Source organism: Beta vulgaris, chromosome 3, assembly GCF_026745355.1.
Source record: "Beta vulgaris subsp. vulgaris cultivar EL10 chromosome 3, EL10.2, whole genome shotgun sequence".
In the NCBI taxonomy this organism is placed as follows: Eukaryota; Viridiplantae; Streptophyta; class Magnoliopsida; order Caryophyllales; family Amaranthaceae; genus Beta; species Beta vulgaris.
Genome location: NC_079204.1, coordinates 5,518,183 through 5,532,468, shown reverse-complemented (window position 1 = coordinate 5,532,468; position 14,286 = coordinate 5,518,183). Strand labels below are relative to the sequence as shown.

Genomic DNA, 14,286 nt, shown 5'->3' with positions numbered 1-14,286 from the left:
AGTGTGTATGTAATAGGGATGGGATCCTCTAGAGTTTTATGCAAACTCTACAAAATAGAGTTGAATCCTGACCATATATTATAAAATCAAGGGCTCATGATTAATGGGAAAAGAAAAGATATGAACAGGATATTCGGGGGAAAGTAGGGGGGATTTTTGGGAAAAAAATACAAGCCTTTGATTTCTTATTCAACGACTGATATTTAACGAACTCTACCATGTAGAGTTATTTTGAAACTCTGATACATAATGTGGGGTGGGGTGGGGTTAAGACTAAAGTCCAAGGAATAAAAACTTTCCTAAAGTCCAAGGAATAAAAACTTTCCTAAAGTCCAACGAATTGTTGAAAATCAATAGGAGGAAAATAAATAAATAAATAAAGAGGTTGGGAGGGGAAATACTACCTCCGTTCTCTTTTAGTTGCAACGTTTGACAAATTGCACTATTCAAGTATTCATGTTCTCTTATTTGACCACATTTATTGATTTATATGTTAAACAAAATATAGTCATGTGGGATCTTGTTTGATTCGTTTCGATGTAAGCTTTCATAATATCAAATTTTTATAATTTTTACTTACATACAATTAGAGATAAAACGATTTGAAATTGTACATTGGTAAGCGTGAAAGTCAAAACGTTGCAACTAAATAAAAATAGAGGTAGTATTTAAGTGATGATCTCCTTTTTAAAACAGATTTTTGAAGACTGATTTCCTTGTTAAACGATATGATCATATTTAGAGGATTTATTATGTCTTTTAATAAGGATACTTTTATTAAATCTTCTCAAAATATTATATTTTTAGAAAGTTATCTTTTGCAAGATATATTCGACAAGATATTAATTTCTTTTCCATAAGAAATCATATTTTTCAATTATTGCTTATTTATAAGAAAAATCCGATTTTCGAAATTCTCTTTTTATTTCAAAGGAATTTTATGGTATTTTTATTATTGTGTTTTTTTTTTACTAATTAACTCTAGTAAAAGTAAATAATCACAATAAATGTCATATTCCATAATAATCCTTTAATAGTAACACACATATTCAAACATACATACTAATGAACCCCTGACCTTATGTAAGGATTTTTAAAGAATCGCCATCTCATCTAACTTCTCTTAGTGATCCATGTTTCCACAAAATTATAAATATATGTTGTAATTAGTTAATGTTATTAAACATATCCCTTGCATCCTTAAAAATAAATAAATTTGCAGTTCATTAAAATTAATTATGTATGCATGATACCATTTAAAGAGCAGTGTTGACCACCACAGTATTACACTTAGGGAGTTTTAGTTAGTATAGGGTTTGAGCCCGAGACCTCAAATACATATAATAAAGTCTTAACCACTAGGCTAAGTTGTATTTATTATTATTATCATAAAGTATTATATTAATAAATGAATTTTTTTCTTACCCGGGGCATAGCCCGGACCTAATAACTAGTTTGATTACTTATTACATATTCTAAACTCTTAACTCGTTTATTATTTTATTACCACTTCTCCATCTTTGGCTCTTTAAAATAAACAAAAATTTAGAGACCAAAGTTGTCTTACTCTGTGCAGGAGTCTGCTGTTGTTACTTGTTAGCATGGCATATTTTTTAAAAAAATTGTGTTTATTTTATGTCATGCTAAAGTATCAGGTAATTATTGTAACAAATTTTCAATTCTCTAAGTAATTAGATTGCAAGTTCTGTCTTCTTTGCGTTAGTATCATTTTCTCTCCTTTTTTTCTATCTATTTTGGAAGTGGCTATGGCCCTATTATATATGGAGCTACTAATGAAGCTGGAATAAACAAATCTTGATAAAAAAAAATTGCATTTACTTCGAGCTCGTGTGTGTAATTCGTACTACGGAATGTTGCATTGTTTGGAGTGCTAAGGGGGCGTTTGGTTCATATTATGGTATGGGTTTGGAATTAGGAATGAAACCAAAGTGGTATGGGTTTGGAACTTGATACTTAATACCTTGTATTTGGTTTCATTTAGGAATGAAAAATCTTCTTTTATTTGATACCTAGAGGTAAGGTATGAGCCATACCCACCTTCCCCCATGGGTTTCTAAACTCCATACCTTATGGGTTTGAGGTATGGGTTTAAAATTTAGAAATAAGTTAAACAAACACTAGGTATGGGTTTTGTTCATTCGAAACCCATACCTCATACCTAAAACTAGTGAACCAAACACCCCCTAAGTGTAGTAATATATGATCTTTTTTGTATTTGAAGATATGTACTGGGATCAATCCCAATTATGTGTACTATTATGAAATGTTTTATCAACTAAAGATAGTTAAAATCTTTTATACTTCATGTCCTTGAAGTATATAGTTCTTCGTATCTGTTAAGTGAAAATAAAAACACATCATTTCATATGGCCTCTAATATTAACTTTATGTCATAGTCATTATCCAAGAAATTCTCCGACCACGATGAACAACTTTAGGCCTGTTTTATTTCTTGCAGTCTACTTTTGTTGCTTCTCTAGGGTCGTCTTAACAAACTTTATATGTAATACAAGTAACAAGTATATCATTGGATTTTTCTCAATAAATATATACATTTCAATTTTGTTTTCTACAAATAAAGGACTAAATACAGTGGGGGCTAAAATTGTACATCGGTGAATGTATAATATCGAAGTCAAGGGGTTAATCAAGTTGAGTAGCTCGCAAGTCGAACTTGATCCGATCAACGTTTGATCAAACCTCAACTAGAGTTGGTTCGTCGCAAATAGCGCTTTATTGTTCAATGGACCTAGATATATATTTTTGTCAGACTGAGTTGCGAAGATCCTTCATGGATGTCATGGTAGAGGGTTGGCAAGTATATGTCATTGAGGAACAAACATGCTATTAGACTTGGTACACTCAAACATTTACCGATAGAGTATTAAACTATTTCTGGGACTCCAACCAAAACTATTATTTACAACTACTTCCCGGATCAATTTGTGTGGATCAATTGTTAATTTACATTGGTTGCATAAATTGGATAGAGGTCCTACTCATCATCATCCTCAAAATCCATCACTATCCTTAGTTTCCTTCTCTTTATGGAACTCTCTAGTGATGCACTAGGTCCCTCTTCATCCTCTGAATCTTCCAACTCATTATATTTGTACTCATCCTGCACACTATCTACATTGTCATTCAGTTCAAGATTTCTCTGTTCCCAACTGGTGTCGAGAGTAGCAGCATTTTCTGGATCACTGCCAGGGCTACCATCATCTGAGGCACCGTCAGACAACTTGTCATGCTTCTGCTCATTATCTCTCTTAACCCAGTCACTAAAACTAGCAGCTTGATGTGCTGAACTACTACGAGGGCTGTTAGGCCTTTGAGCATCAAAATGTACATCCATAGCTTCTCCTCTTTCTTCTAGACTTTGAGCAATTCGGCTGCCAGATTCTCCAACATTATCCTTATCAGTTGAAGCATCTGCACTCTTGTCTACTGGTTGTGTCTGAACTCTTCTAGATTTCCTGTATTCAGAGATTTAATACAGAGGTTGATAAGAAAAGGAGGAAAGAGAGGAACATATAACTTTTCAAGGACGGGAAAGGGAAGAGAGTGAACTTAGCCACTTACTTTAATATTGAGCTAAGTGCTAGGTCATCATCATCTGAATTAGTAGACCCTGGTGATTGATCATATTTTGAACTGCCCAAGTCCTTGTAAGATGAAGTAACCTTTTTGTTTTTGCTCCTGAGGAAATCATTGAAAATCGGGAGTACATTTAGATATACTTGATATAAAAATAACAAAAAACTCTACATGGTAGACAAGAATTAATGCAACAGAGAAATCATGAAACCATCAGCCCAACTTGTCTGCTGAAATCCACAGTCAATACTTCAATGCACTTCATTCTTGCAAACCATTGAACCTCAAAGAAAAAAAAAGTGGAAAATACTGGAGTTCTGACCAAAATAGTTCAAGACAAGATTAAGCTGTTGGTCCCCATGAATCATGATCCTTGGAAACTCTTAGGAGCACAGAAATTTATTGCCAAATAATTAGTCAACTAGAATCAATAAGTAAGAACAGCATAATGCAGCAACGGTCACCTTTTCCTAACCAAGGACAGAGTCTGATTGTCTGAATCATCTTCACCATCGGTAGAAGCATCATCCTTCTTTTGCTTGTTTACTTCACTTCTCATTCGAGAAGTTTGTAAGCCAAGTTTCTTGAGCTTACGAGAGACTTGGGCTGCCGTCAGTGCTCCATTCGGGTCCATTTCTTTTGCAATCATGTGGCTGCACCTCTTATGATCTTTAAAACTGTCCAGAACACAAAACTCTGAACTATTCAGATTCAGACGCCTTTTCCCTTTACAGTTCTAACTTTACGTGATACTAATACATAGACTTATCTTTTCAAAATATAATATATTCATCACTTTAATATACAAAAGAAATACTCACTGCTCAAATAAACTTCTGATCTTCAACTCTTGATTTTCATCCATGGCACGTACTCTCTTTCTAGCTTGCCTGAGAAGACCCAATAAGCAACTTGAGTCAGCTAAATGCATCCTAAATAGTAGAAGTATTTTAAAATTTGCAAGCCATCGTTAGTAGTCTCAAGATTCAATAATTGTTTCCTTTGAAGGAAATTATAGTAGCAAGTATCAGAAATTATAGATTATAATTACATTGGTCTCCCCAGATCAGAGGGTCCGTCTGCATGATTTAAGTCTTGCAGACTGCTATCTTTTTCAAGTCGGCCTTCCTTATCTTGATCATTATCATTAGATAAATGGGCCATGTTGCTGCTCTTTCTTGAAGGAAGTTGTAGTCCTAGTTTTTTACATTTGCGGGATACTTGAGCTGAAGAAATATTTCCATCAGGATCAAGAGCTTCTGCAATGAGCTGGTCACAGTTTAACTTATCCTTATACCTGACAATCAAAGCAAAGATACGTCAGCAATAACAATCACAGTGAGTTAGTGACGACACTAAATCGTGGGCACCATGCTTATGATTTTCTTACCACTGGCATTTTAGATAACAAGTTCACTCCGAACTTTTTTTCTGTTTTCTTTTACAACATTATGCTCATCATCACCCTAAAATCAAGTCCATCAAGTTTCAGTACAAGGATCTCTACTAACTAACGAGCCAGCAATGAAGCATCTATTTATGTGATACAGGATTAAGAATTAATCAGGTATCCACTTAAATTTGGACTGAAAACAAAACCAGGTCTAGTTTACTTGAATAATGAGTGGAAGGAAAACCAAATGAAACTCATTTATGATATTATTAGGACAAAAGATCCCATCAAGTATACGTACTTCTCATAAAGGCCCCTTATCTCTTCCTCCAGCTTATCACTGAGAACCAGTCTTCTCTTCCTCTTTATGACACCTTGAAGATCACCCTCCAAAGTATTATCTTTGCTGCAATAGAGAAGTATCCACTAAGAAAATTGCAAATTAAGCATAACAATCATTATTGACATGATCATAATTCCAAAAACTATACATGATATTATCCTCATGACCATTGGTGGGAAGGGCCTCTCCCGCAGCTTCATCAGAGTCTTCGTCCCTATAGATGGAGAGTGTAAGTCAAAACAGAAGGATTTCTTACAAATTCAATGTACAGAGGAATCAGATTATATTCTATTTGCAATTTATCTTCCGGGAATTGGGAGGCATAAGCAGTCTCCTTCTTAACCAAGACAGAATTTAAGGCTTGGCAACAGAGACTGCCATTCAAATTTGTAGCTTTTCAACACTTCTATTTTTCTTATGGCTTCTTAACACTTGTTTCATTTTTATCACCCATCCAAGTATCAGAGGGACTACAGATGCAATACAGAAACAGAGTGATGATAAAGTATTCAAGTTGAAGTTTAACATAGATATCTTACTCCTCGAAACAATGTTGATTGGGAATAATGACATCATATTCATCATCGCCGAGTGCCTCTGCTACAGTTTTCCGAGTGCCGTTGTTCCCTTGTGGTTGACCAGTTTCATCATCATGACCCCAATTCCTAACTTCCTTCTGCATTTTACCAATGTCACGTTGGATGGATTCAACGTTGATGTACTGGCACTCTTTCCGTGTCTTCCAGAATAAAACATCCACAAAGAGAAGGGGTTGATCCTTCATTTTTCTCAGCATTCTCCTTACAAGACTAGTCAGAAACTGGACAATGTTCTCATAGTCTTTACGTGGGGATGTCTTCTGCTCACTTAGGATTTCATAGAATATGACAAGGCAGGACAGCTGCAAATTTTCAAAAAGAAATAAAAAACAAGGATAAGATAGAATTTCAATATAATACATATATTTTGTTAAACAAAATCTATGTATATTCATTGATGATTTCTTTTGTGATTATCACCTGATACAGCATGGGAGCAAGATCCAGATCATCTGATATCCTCCTAAACAAGCATAAAATGTAGTGGTTTGTGGTAGTGGGATTGCTCTTGTAAAACTTAAGTAACCAGCAGAGGTTACTAATTATGGCACTATTTGCCAGTGAAAATAGCAAGGACGTCATCCTAAAATCAACTTCATCTGTTGTAGAAGGTTGTTCATCTGCAGAGGAATCACAATCATCTGCTCCAGCAACAACAAAGTCGTCATTTATTTGACTAGATTTGCCATGATCACCCAGTGGATCATGAATTTGATTTAATTCTGTATCGTCTAGTGGATCAGGAATTTGATTTAATTCTTTATCACTTAGTGGATCATGAATTTTATCAGATTCTTCATGATCACCCACAGGGAGGCTGCCTGAGTCTTGTCTCTCATCCATACACATTTCAATCTCATCAACTTGACGGCGACCATTAACATTTTCTTCTTTTTCATCACATCCTGTCTGTGTTGACAATTCCTTATCACAATTTGCAACTTTAGGAGACAGGTCTTCACCGCTGGAGCGCAGGATTTCATTCTGCTTTGTGGCATCATCTTCAACAGTTTTGTTTTCCGCATTTTTCGCATCTTTTTTCTTCCTGGCCTTCCTGGATTTCCTGGCAACCTTAGTAACATAGAACAATAGGAGCATTATTTATTAGAACAAATGTATAGAGAAAAGGCCACAACAGAATGAAGATCAAGAGTCCATGATAACCAAGAGCCATGACATATATGTCTGCTTGTGGAAGTGGTGGAAAAAAAAGGTTTAAGCTTTTATATCTAAAAATGTCCTTGAAACTCTTTAGAGATGAAGAAAATAATAGAGCAGAAAGGAGGTGAGAAAGAGAGAGGGTAAGATCAAGTGACGACAATACGAGCATACCTAAAGAATAGCATGCCTGCAATTCATTACAATTTACAACAATACAAAAAAAAAGTGTTTCACTATACTGCTCAAGCAAACCATCTGCCAGTTCTGCAAGAGCAATTCATTGACTGCAAGTCTGCGATAGTGCAACTTGTGTCGACAACATAGTAGCTGAGATAGAGCATGATGTTCAACAATCCTTTTACTCTAGTTCAGCTGTTTACCAATTCGGACAAGTGACCGTTTAATCCGTATAATAAACATATAAAGGTAATGTAAATTGATAATACATGTCTCGGAAACAGGTGTACTAGATTCTATTGAGAAGAAGGTAGTGCATGCTGCTCCCTTTCCAGGTTTAGCAGATCAGTTGTCTAAATTAGCATATGCAACTTGCAAACCTAAAAAGTGGAACATCAAATTTGAAGTAGGGCGTGTTGTATTATTTACCCTTAATGTGCCATGTGCTTGCAGCTTCTCCATAAGCCTTATAGCTACATGTATTATCTCCACTAAATCTGCAAGATCACTAACAAAAGGATAGAAGAGAAGCAATTACAAACCTTGTAAAATAAAGATACAAAACCATTTGTAAACAGATTCCATAACACACAGCAGTAGATCCTAATTTAAGCATACAAAATATGAATAGAAATTGGAGACTAGAGTTAAATAATTTCCCAACCCCAAGTTACTGCCTAAAAGTGTGGATGGCTAAGAAAGACATCAAAGGAGATAATACAAAAAACTGTCCCCAAAACAAGAGGATGAAAGTTACCTTTTAGGTTGCTTATGAGCATCAAATGATCTAACCATCTTTAAAAGAAATTGGGTCAACCCTTGATCAGTTTGATCATAGAATAATTTGTAAAGTATAATTCGAGCAGTTTGTGGTTCCTTTGATTTTTCAGGCATCACCTTGAGCACCAAATCTAACATCCGGATCTGTTTGAGCACCAACACAAATATATAACAGGTTATACAATTCTTAATCTTTAAATAGCTATGATGACCAGATGGATTCTATAGTCTATACAACACATCTTCTCCGTAATATTAATTCATAATAATATTATACATAGAGATTATGCAAAGCTAGCAATGATACAATTCATTATATTTCGCACTATAGCACCTCCAAAACTAAGACTTACGAACATAAAATCAAGATTAAAACAGTACAGGAAATAAAAGCAATTAAAGTAAGTGCAATATTGTGAAAAGTTGAATAAACCATTGAAAGCTGTGGAGAGGTTAGTGATGAAAGCTGACGTAAAGCTAAATACATGTGTTGATTCATGAGACAGCCCTCCAACTATAAAGATCATGTTATGGAAGGATTACGAGACTCGAGACCTAGTTTAATGGTTTTGGACAACACATCACCCCCAATATTGTAATTTACTACTGTTCACTGTGTACACATAACATATACATCTCTCGCACCAAATACAGTAGTTCTTTCAGTGGCCAGTAGAAAGCAGAGCAATGTAATCTGCTGCTTGATAAAAAAAATTCAATATCCAACTCAAGTTACATTGCACACCAAAAAAAATGTAAATCAAGTTGGCTTGTGTGTGTGTGTGCGTGTGTGTGTGTGGGCGCATCTCCATTTCTAAGGGAGACTATGGTATTACAGAAAATCCACGCACATGTACTATCCACACATTTAAGTGTATCTACAAACACATCAGCAAATAAATGCCTTCCTCAGGATTCCAGAGTTCATAAATCTTCTAAGAAAACCAAGTCCTTTCTTACCCTTTTTGGTTTAAATCAAATTGAGAAGCTGATAACACACACGCAACGCAAACACACACACACATATGCACTGTGCACACACATGCGCACACACACAAACAGAAAGAACATTACCATAGTTTTTACAAGGGATCCAGCAACTGAAAGAAATGCATTGTTCTTCGTTTCCTTCAAGCCTTCGAAAGCAAATTGCCACTTTGCTACTACCAATGCAAACATTGAATCGTTCATCGTTGCTGCAATGGGACCACATATGTCACCTTTAAACCATGTGCTATCATCGTCATCATCGCTGGCAGAGTGTTCATGTTTGATATCTGCATTTGACTGTGAGAGAAAAATTGGTTAACAAAAGGAAACTGATAAAAAGTCCATTACAAATTTATAAAGCAACTACCATTTCTGAAGCTAATACTGTTTTCAAGAAAGGTAATACTTATAAACATTCCATATGCAAGCAAGTAAAAAGGGTGTTTGCTGTATCATGTATGCAAAATTGGACTTCTCAAAACAAATGGTTGACATTATTAAATGAACTGAACTGAGTATATGTTAAGACACTCCTTGTACTCATACCTCACAGTGCTTCCTTTCAGTTTGAGTTCGCAAATTGGCATATTAGTTGATAGGATAGCTACTCATGAATTACTAAGTTTGCCAGAGATGATCGCAAAGTAGTTCAAGTTAGCTTGTTGTATATATTTACATCCTAATTCACTAATAGCAATTTCAAATAAGAGTTACCCAACAGAGATATATAAAAGTACACCAACCTAATAAGTTATAATCTAGTGCAGGACATACTGATAGCAGCTACACTATAAACATTCCATCAAAGCAATGTGAAAATAATCAAATGTTGATCACTGACCATTTCAAACAACAACTTATACATTTGCTAAAAGTACCAAAGTCATGCAGCAAGTAATTGATAGCATAAAAGGCACCGACTTTTATTTTCTTCCGAGGAGATAAAAGGCATTAATTTATTAAACAGCATTTACAATCAAAGCTGCCCCAATCCATTTTTTTCTCCATTTCAAACACATGAACTAAAATACTCAGTCACTCTTTAAAGGGTGTGATGTTAATCAATTCTCTATCTTGATGTGCACACCTGTTCAGTAAGCAACTTACGGACATCTAGAAGCACAAATTTGCTTTCACCATCCATTCTTTTTGAGAGAAAGGAAAGAGTGAAGCTACAAAATATGCAACACTTGGCGAGTCATGCACATGTCACAAAAGAATTGTGTCTCACCTTTGTCAACTGACATTTATGATGTTGAAAAGATGTAACAAACTGGGCAAGGTGAAAGAACATAAGCACATCACTGGTTTGTATTGCATGATGCTCCTTCTCAATATCCCGGATAATTGACTGCATCAGCACTGAAGAGTATACCAATCAATATTCGGGTCAAATACACGAAAAGAAATGGGAATATCATAAAAAAAATGAAAATATTTTTTCAATACAATACCATTGTATCCCCCAGTTAGAAACTGGTTGAGAAAGTCATGGAGCCTCTCCAAAATGCTTCTTTTTGTGGTGGGTAGCGGTGCATAATCTTTCACAATCCTTTTAGATGGACCACGATGGACTTTCTCTGGCTTTAGCAGTTTATCACAACTCGCGGAACTGGGGATTCCCTTGCATGTTGTTTTAGAACCATCCTATGTGATAGAAGGCTCTTTTAGTAGACAGCTTGAACCACTACATAGGAGCATTATTTGACAGAAGGGCCTTACCAAGGTAAGTCGTGTAAAGGTCCCACTAAACTTTGAGTGTCGACTAGCATGCAATCTGGTTAGTTTTCTCTTTTCTGTCTCCTCTTGCATGATACTTTTGAGACTTTCAAGACAAGGTTTAGCTTCTCCATCCACCTAGCAAACTCAGATAAAAACAATTAAATCAGTTCTGTAAGGATGATGGTACAGCAATAGATCAACTACAACAAATCATGTAGTTACATGAGAATCCTAACTTGCGTATTAAATGCACTAAAACCATCAATTCTTAAACTTGAGAAGCTTCTGTATCTCTTTAAAAAAAAAAAAAAAATCAGATGTCATTGGTAATTGTTTTTTACTACAGTTAACATCAAAAATGAATTGGTCCATCTGAACTCTAAAATTCAAGCAAAACTACTAATCATAATCCTAAGAGGAGGCAAGGAAGTCAACCTTCATACAGACTTTAACAATTGATTCTGCATCCTGACCCATAAATATATGGTGATATATTTCTAAGAGAAGCAAATTATCATGCCGAAGATAGCGACAAGAACCACCAGCATGCTGAGTTATGACGATAATCAAATCCATTACATTCTCTCTGAACAATAGGTCTACAAAGTCATCCCGCAAGGATAGATATTGAGTGGCAGAACCCAACGCCTTTTGATGTGCTGAGATGTCTTGGACAGCTAAGATATTCCGGAATAAAGTCAGAACCAATTGGACCAGTTTCCAATCATCCTCTGAAAATGCCTTACTGTTCAGCATAGAAGCATTAGTAAGTTAATACCAAGTCACATGGCAACTAAACGAAAGACATACCTAAGATAAATCAAAGACATATCTTTGAGCCTGTATGTTTAAAATTTGAACAACAGCCTACTGTAAATGCCAGCACATTCAAGTCTAGGAAGGTTTCAATTTACTCAACCTTACCCTTATCTAATCTAAACTTAATAGAATCTGTTTTCAACAGACCCCCAGTAAACGCACATGTCAACATATTAATTGAGGCAAAACAGCAACAAAAAGATAAACAAAGGCATTGCAAGCCAGTTAATTAAAGCAAAGATGATCTTTGTAGACCTCAACTGTTGCAAACATGAATATATTCCTCAAGAATTTTAGCACATGGCACAATCCCATACGATCAAATCATCACTAGATAATGAAGTCAGTTGACATCCTCCCTAGTAGGTGCTGCTATAAGTATACGACCACTTACCTAAAGTGTACCGGTAATTAGGTAGCACTATGTACAACAAAGGGCATCAACAAGATACCCTTCTCTCCCATTCGGAACAACTCCCTTATGTCTAAATATAACAATAAAAATGAACCAAGGCCACTCCATGAAGGAGGAGGAAAATCAATCCACTGATGAGCTCTTTTAAATTTACACCCTGTAATCAATTAAAGCGGGAGGAGCAATTCCCACTGCTTCTTAGTTCTTAGTGATTTATGTGAAACTACTAACGTGTGCATACTCATTATATGGGTTCAAAATGAAAGCACCCAATTACTACATACAATTCCAAATTTTCCAGGTTCAAAATTAAAGCAACCTTGTGAATAAAGCACCCAATTACTACATACCATTCCAAATTTTCAAGTGGCTTCTCGAGTAACGAGACGATAACAGCAACAACATTGCTGAGAGTGATAGCAAATTTGATACCCCAGAGGTACTCTAGCTGCTCATTGAAATCCTTTGACATGGCCTCCAACGGCATAGTAAGAAACACCAAAACCTTCACTACAAACCCAAAATTCACCATCATTAACCTTAATTCCATTACTACATCATTTCAAGTACAGACTTTTATTCATCAAAGATAAATCATATACCTGCATTTAAGACCAAATTATGATCATCTTGACAATACTCAATAATGGGTATCAAATCCTTAGATACAATATCCCATTTACACACTTGTTTAAACACATCCCTAGTCGACGGATCATCACGGCGCAAATACCTCAACAAATCCTTCAAATTATCTAACAAAAAACGAAATTCAGCAAACAATTAAATCAATGAATGACAAAAATCAGCTCCTACAAACAAAATTAGGGTTTTTCATAAATCATTTCTTTACCTAAACAAAACTCTTCCTTGATGTAATCAGCATTACCCTCTTCATCTTTATCGATAGAGCCAAGCCCGGCGCAGATTATCGATAAACCTTCAGTGTCCATTGATTACTACTTTCGGACCACCGAAAATTAGGGTTTTTCAAAAAGGTATAAATCACCTATGATAATTTAATTCTTGGCAAAATTGAGATCGAATTTGATTATTGAAAGTAAGCAGATCGTCAGCTTGTGAAAGGGGAAAAAGATTTTTAGTGGAGAAATTTGTTGGATGGAAAAAAAAATTGGGGATAGTGAAGAATTTCAAGCTGTTTAGGGATTGTGTTGGCGGGAACTGTTCTCCAAATCTCCCGCGCTTTGTGTAATTATTATTCTTTGGAAATCTTGCAAAATACACACATTCGAAAAATAAGAAATTGTGAATACCATCCTCAAAAGTTTCACTAATTTACAATTTACAAACAATTGGAGTCTTCTAAAAACCAAAAAAAATCGAATTGCAGCCTCGAAAGTTTTACATACTTGTAAAGTGATACTTAAATAGTTAAATAAACCTACTTTTCAGTAAAACGTTGTTGAAAATGACCCTACAATTTAGCGTATTATTATTTAACCATTGTAAAATAAAGTTAACGTTATTGTGTTAAATAAAGTTTTAAAAGGAGTTAAATGGCATAATGGTAATAGTTAAGCTTTTATATTGAGGGTTCCTTTTAATTATGTTTTCCTTTTTGTTTCAATTGTAATTTTGTGGCTAACCACGTTTAGGGTTTTTAAAATTGCAACACACGAAATGGAGACTTGTCGATTTGAAAAAAAAAAAGCTAGGGACTTTAATTTTATAGTTTACTCTGGTTAAAATAATGGATATTTATGGCTAGATCAAGTGTAATCTATATATATATTTAAAACTACAAACATATGTCATGCTGCCACAGCCCACATGTGCTCTCCCCTCCTCCACACAATCAAATGAGACACTAAGCGATACAAATGTTTGTTTAAAGACTCGAACTCATGACCTCTCATTTGATATGCTAATGCACTAACCAACAACACTACAATACTCATATTGGTCTTTGTGAGATGAAAAATCATATAAAGACAAGATACTATTTTTATTTTTAAAGACTTCAAATGCAAGTTGGTAAATAATACAGGGCGTATCACCCGGGACAAGAACTAGTTGAGTTTGAAATCACTAGTTGTTAATGATTGTGCAATACGAACTATCACCCTCTACTTTTAAAGTTCTACCCACCGTGTAACATCATCTTTTTCAGTTATATCTACTTTTACATTCTTTTGTATGAGAAACTTTTTTTCATATTTTTTTCTCCAATGCCCTTGTAATATGAGACCCGCTTGTACTACTTTTTCCTTAATTAACTAAAAGACACATTGACTGGTCCTTTTCCATA

General features: G+C 35.1%; 1 protein-coding gene across 3 annotated transcripts; it reads right to left on the bottom strand.

Moving 5' to 3' along the window:
- Positions 1–2,846: 2,846 nt before the first annotated feature.
- Positions 2,847–13,231, bottom strand: LOC104888327 (uncharacterized). Of its 3 annotated transcripts, XM_010673262.4 has the most exons (19): positions 12,871–13,231; positions 12,620–12,772; positions 12,368–12,527; positions 11,219–11,528; positions 10,784–10,918; positions 10,516–10,708; positions 10,293–10,423; positions 9,146–9,358; positions 8,049–8,215; positions 7,721–7,799; positions 6,374–7,024; positions 5,894–6,255; positions 5,503–5,568; positions 5,313–5,417; positions 4,670–4,915; positions 4,440–4,508; positions 4,083–4,295; positions 3,604–3,720; positions 2,847–3,497 (listed from the first exon to the last, which is right to left on the bottom strand). In XM_010673262.4, exons 1-19 carry the CDS (start codon positions 12,968–12,970, stop codon positions 3,017–3,019), a joined length of 3,951 nt encoding a protein of 1,316 aa, XP_010671564.2. In that variant the 5' UTR covers positions 12,971–13,231; the 3' UTR covers positions 2,847–3,016. The 3 variants fall into 3 exon arrangements, with proteins under 3 accessions (XP_010671564.2, XP_048496853.1, XP_048496854.1); XM_048640896.2 differs by lacking the exon at positions 12,871–13,231 and having other exon boundaries at positions 12,368–12,522; positions 12,620–12,753; XM_048640897.2 differs by lacking the exons at positions 11,219–11,528; positions 12,620–12,772; positions 12,871–13,231 and having other exon boundaries at positions 12,368–12,484.
- Positions 13,232–14,286: the final 1,055 nt, after the last annotated feature.

Coding starts and splice junctions, on each gene's coding strand:
- LOC104888327 (XM_010673262.4), bottom strand. CDS start 12,970: ATGGACACTGAAGGTTTATCGATAATCTGCGCCGGGCTTGGCTCTATC. Junction 10,709..10,783: donor CCTTTACACGACTTACCTTG/GTAAGGCCCTTC, acceptor TCTATCACATAG/GATGGTTCTAAAACAACATG. Junction 5,569..5,893: donor AATCAACATTGTTTCGAGGA/GTAAGATATCTA, acceptor CTCCATCTATAG/GGACGAAGACTCTGATGAAG.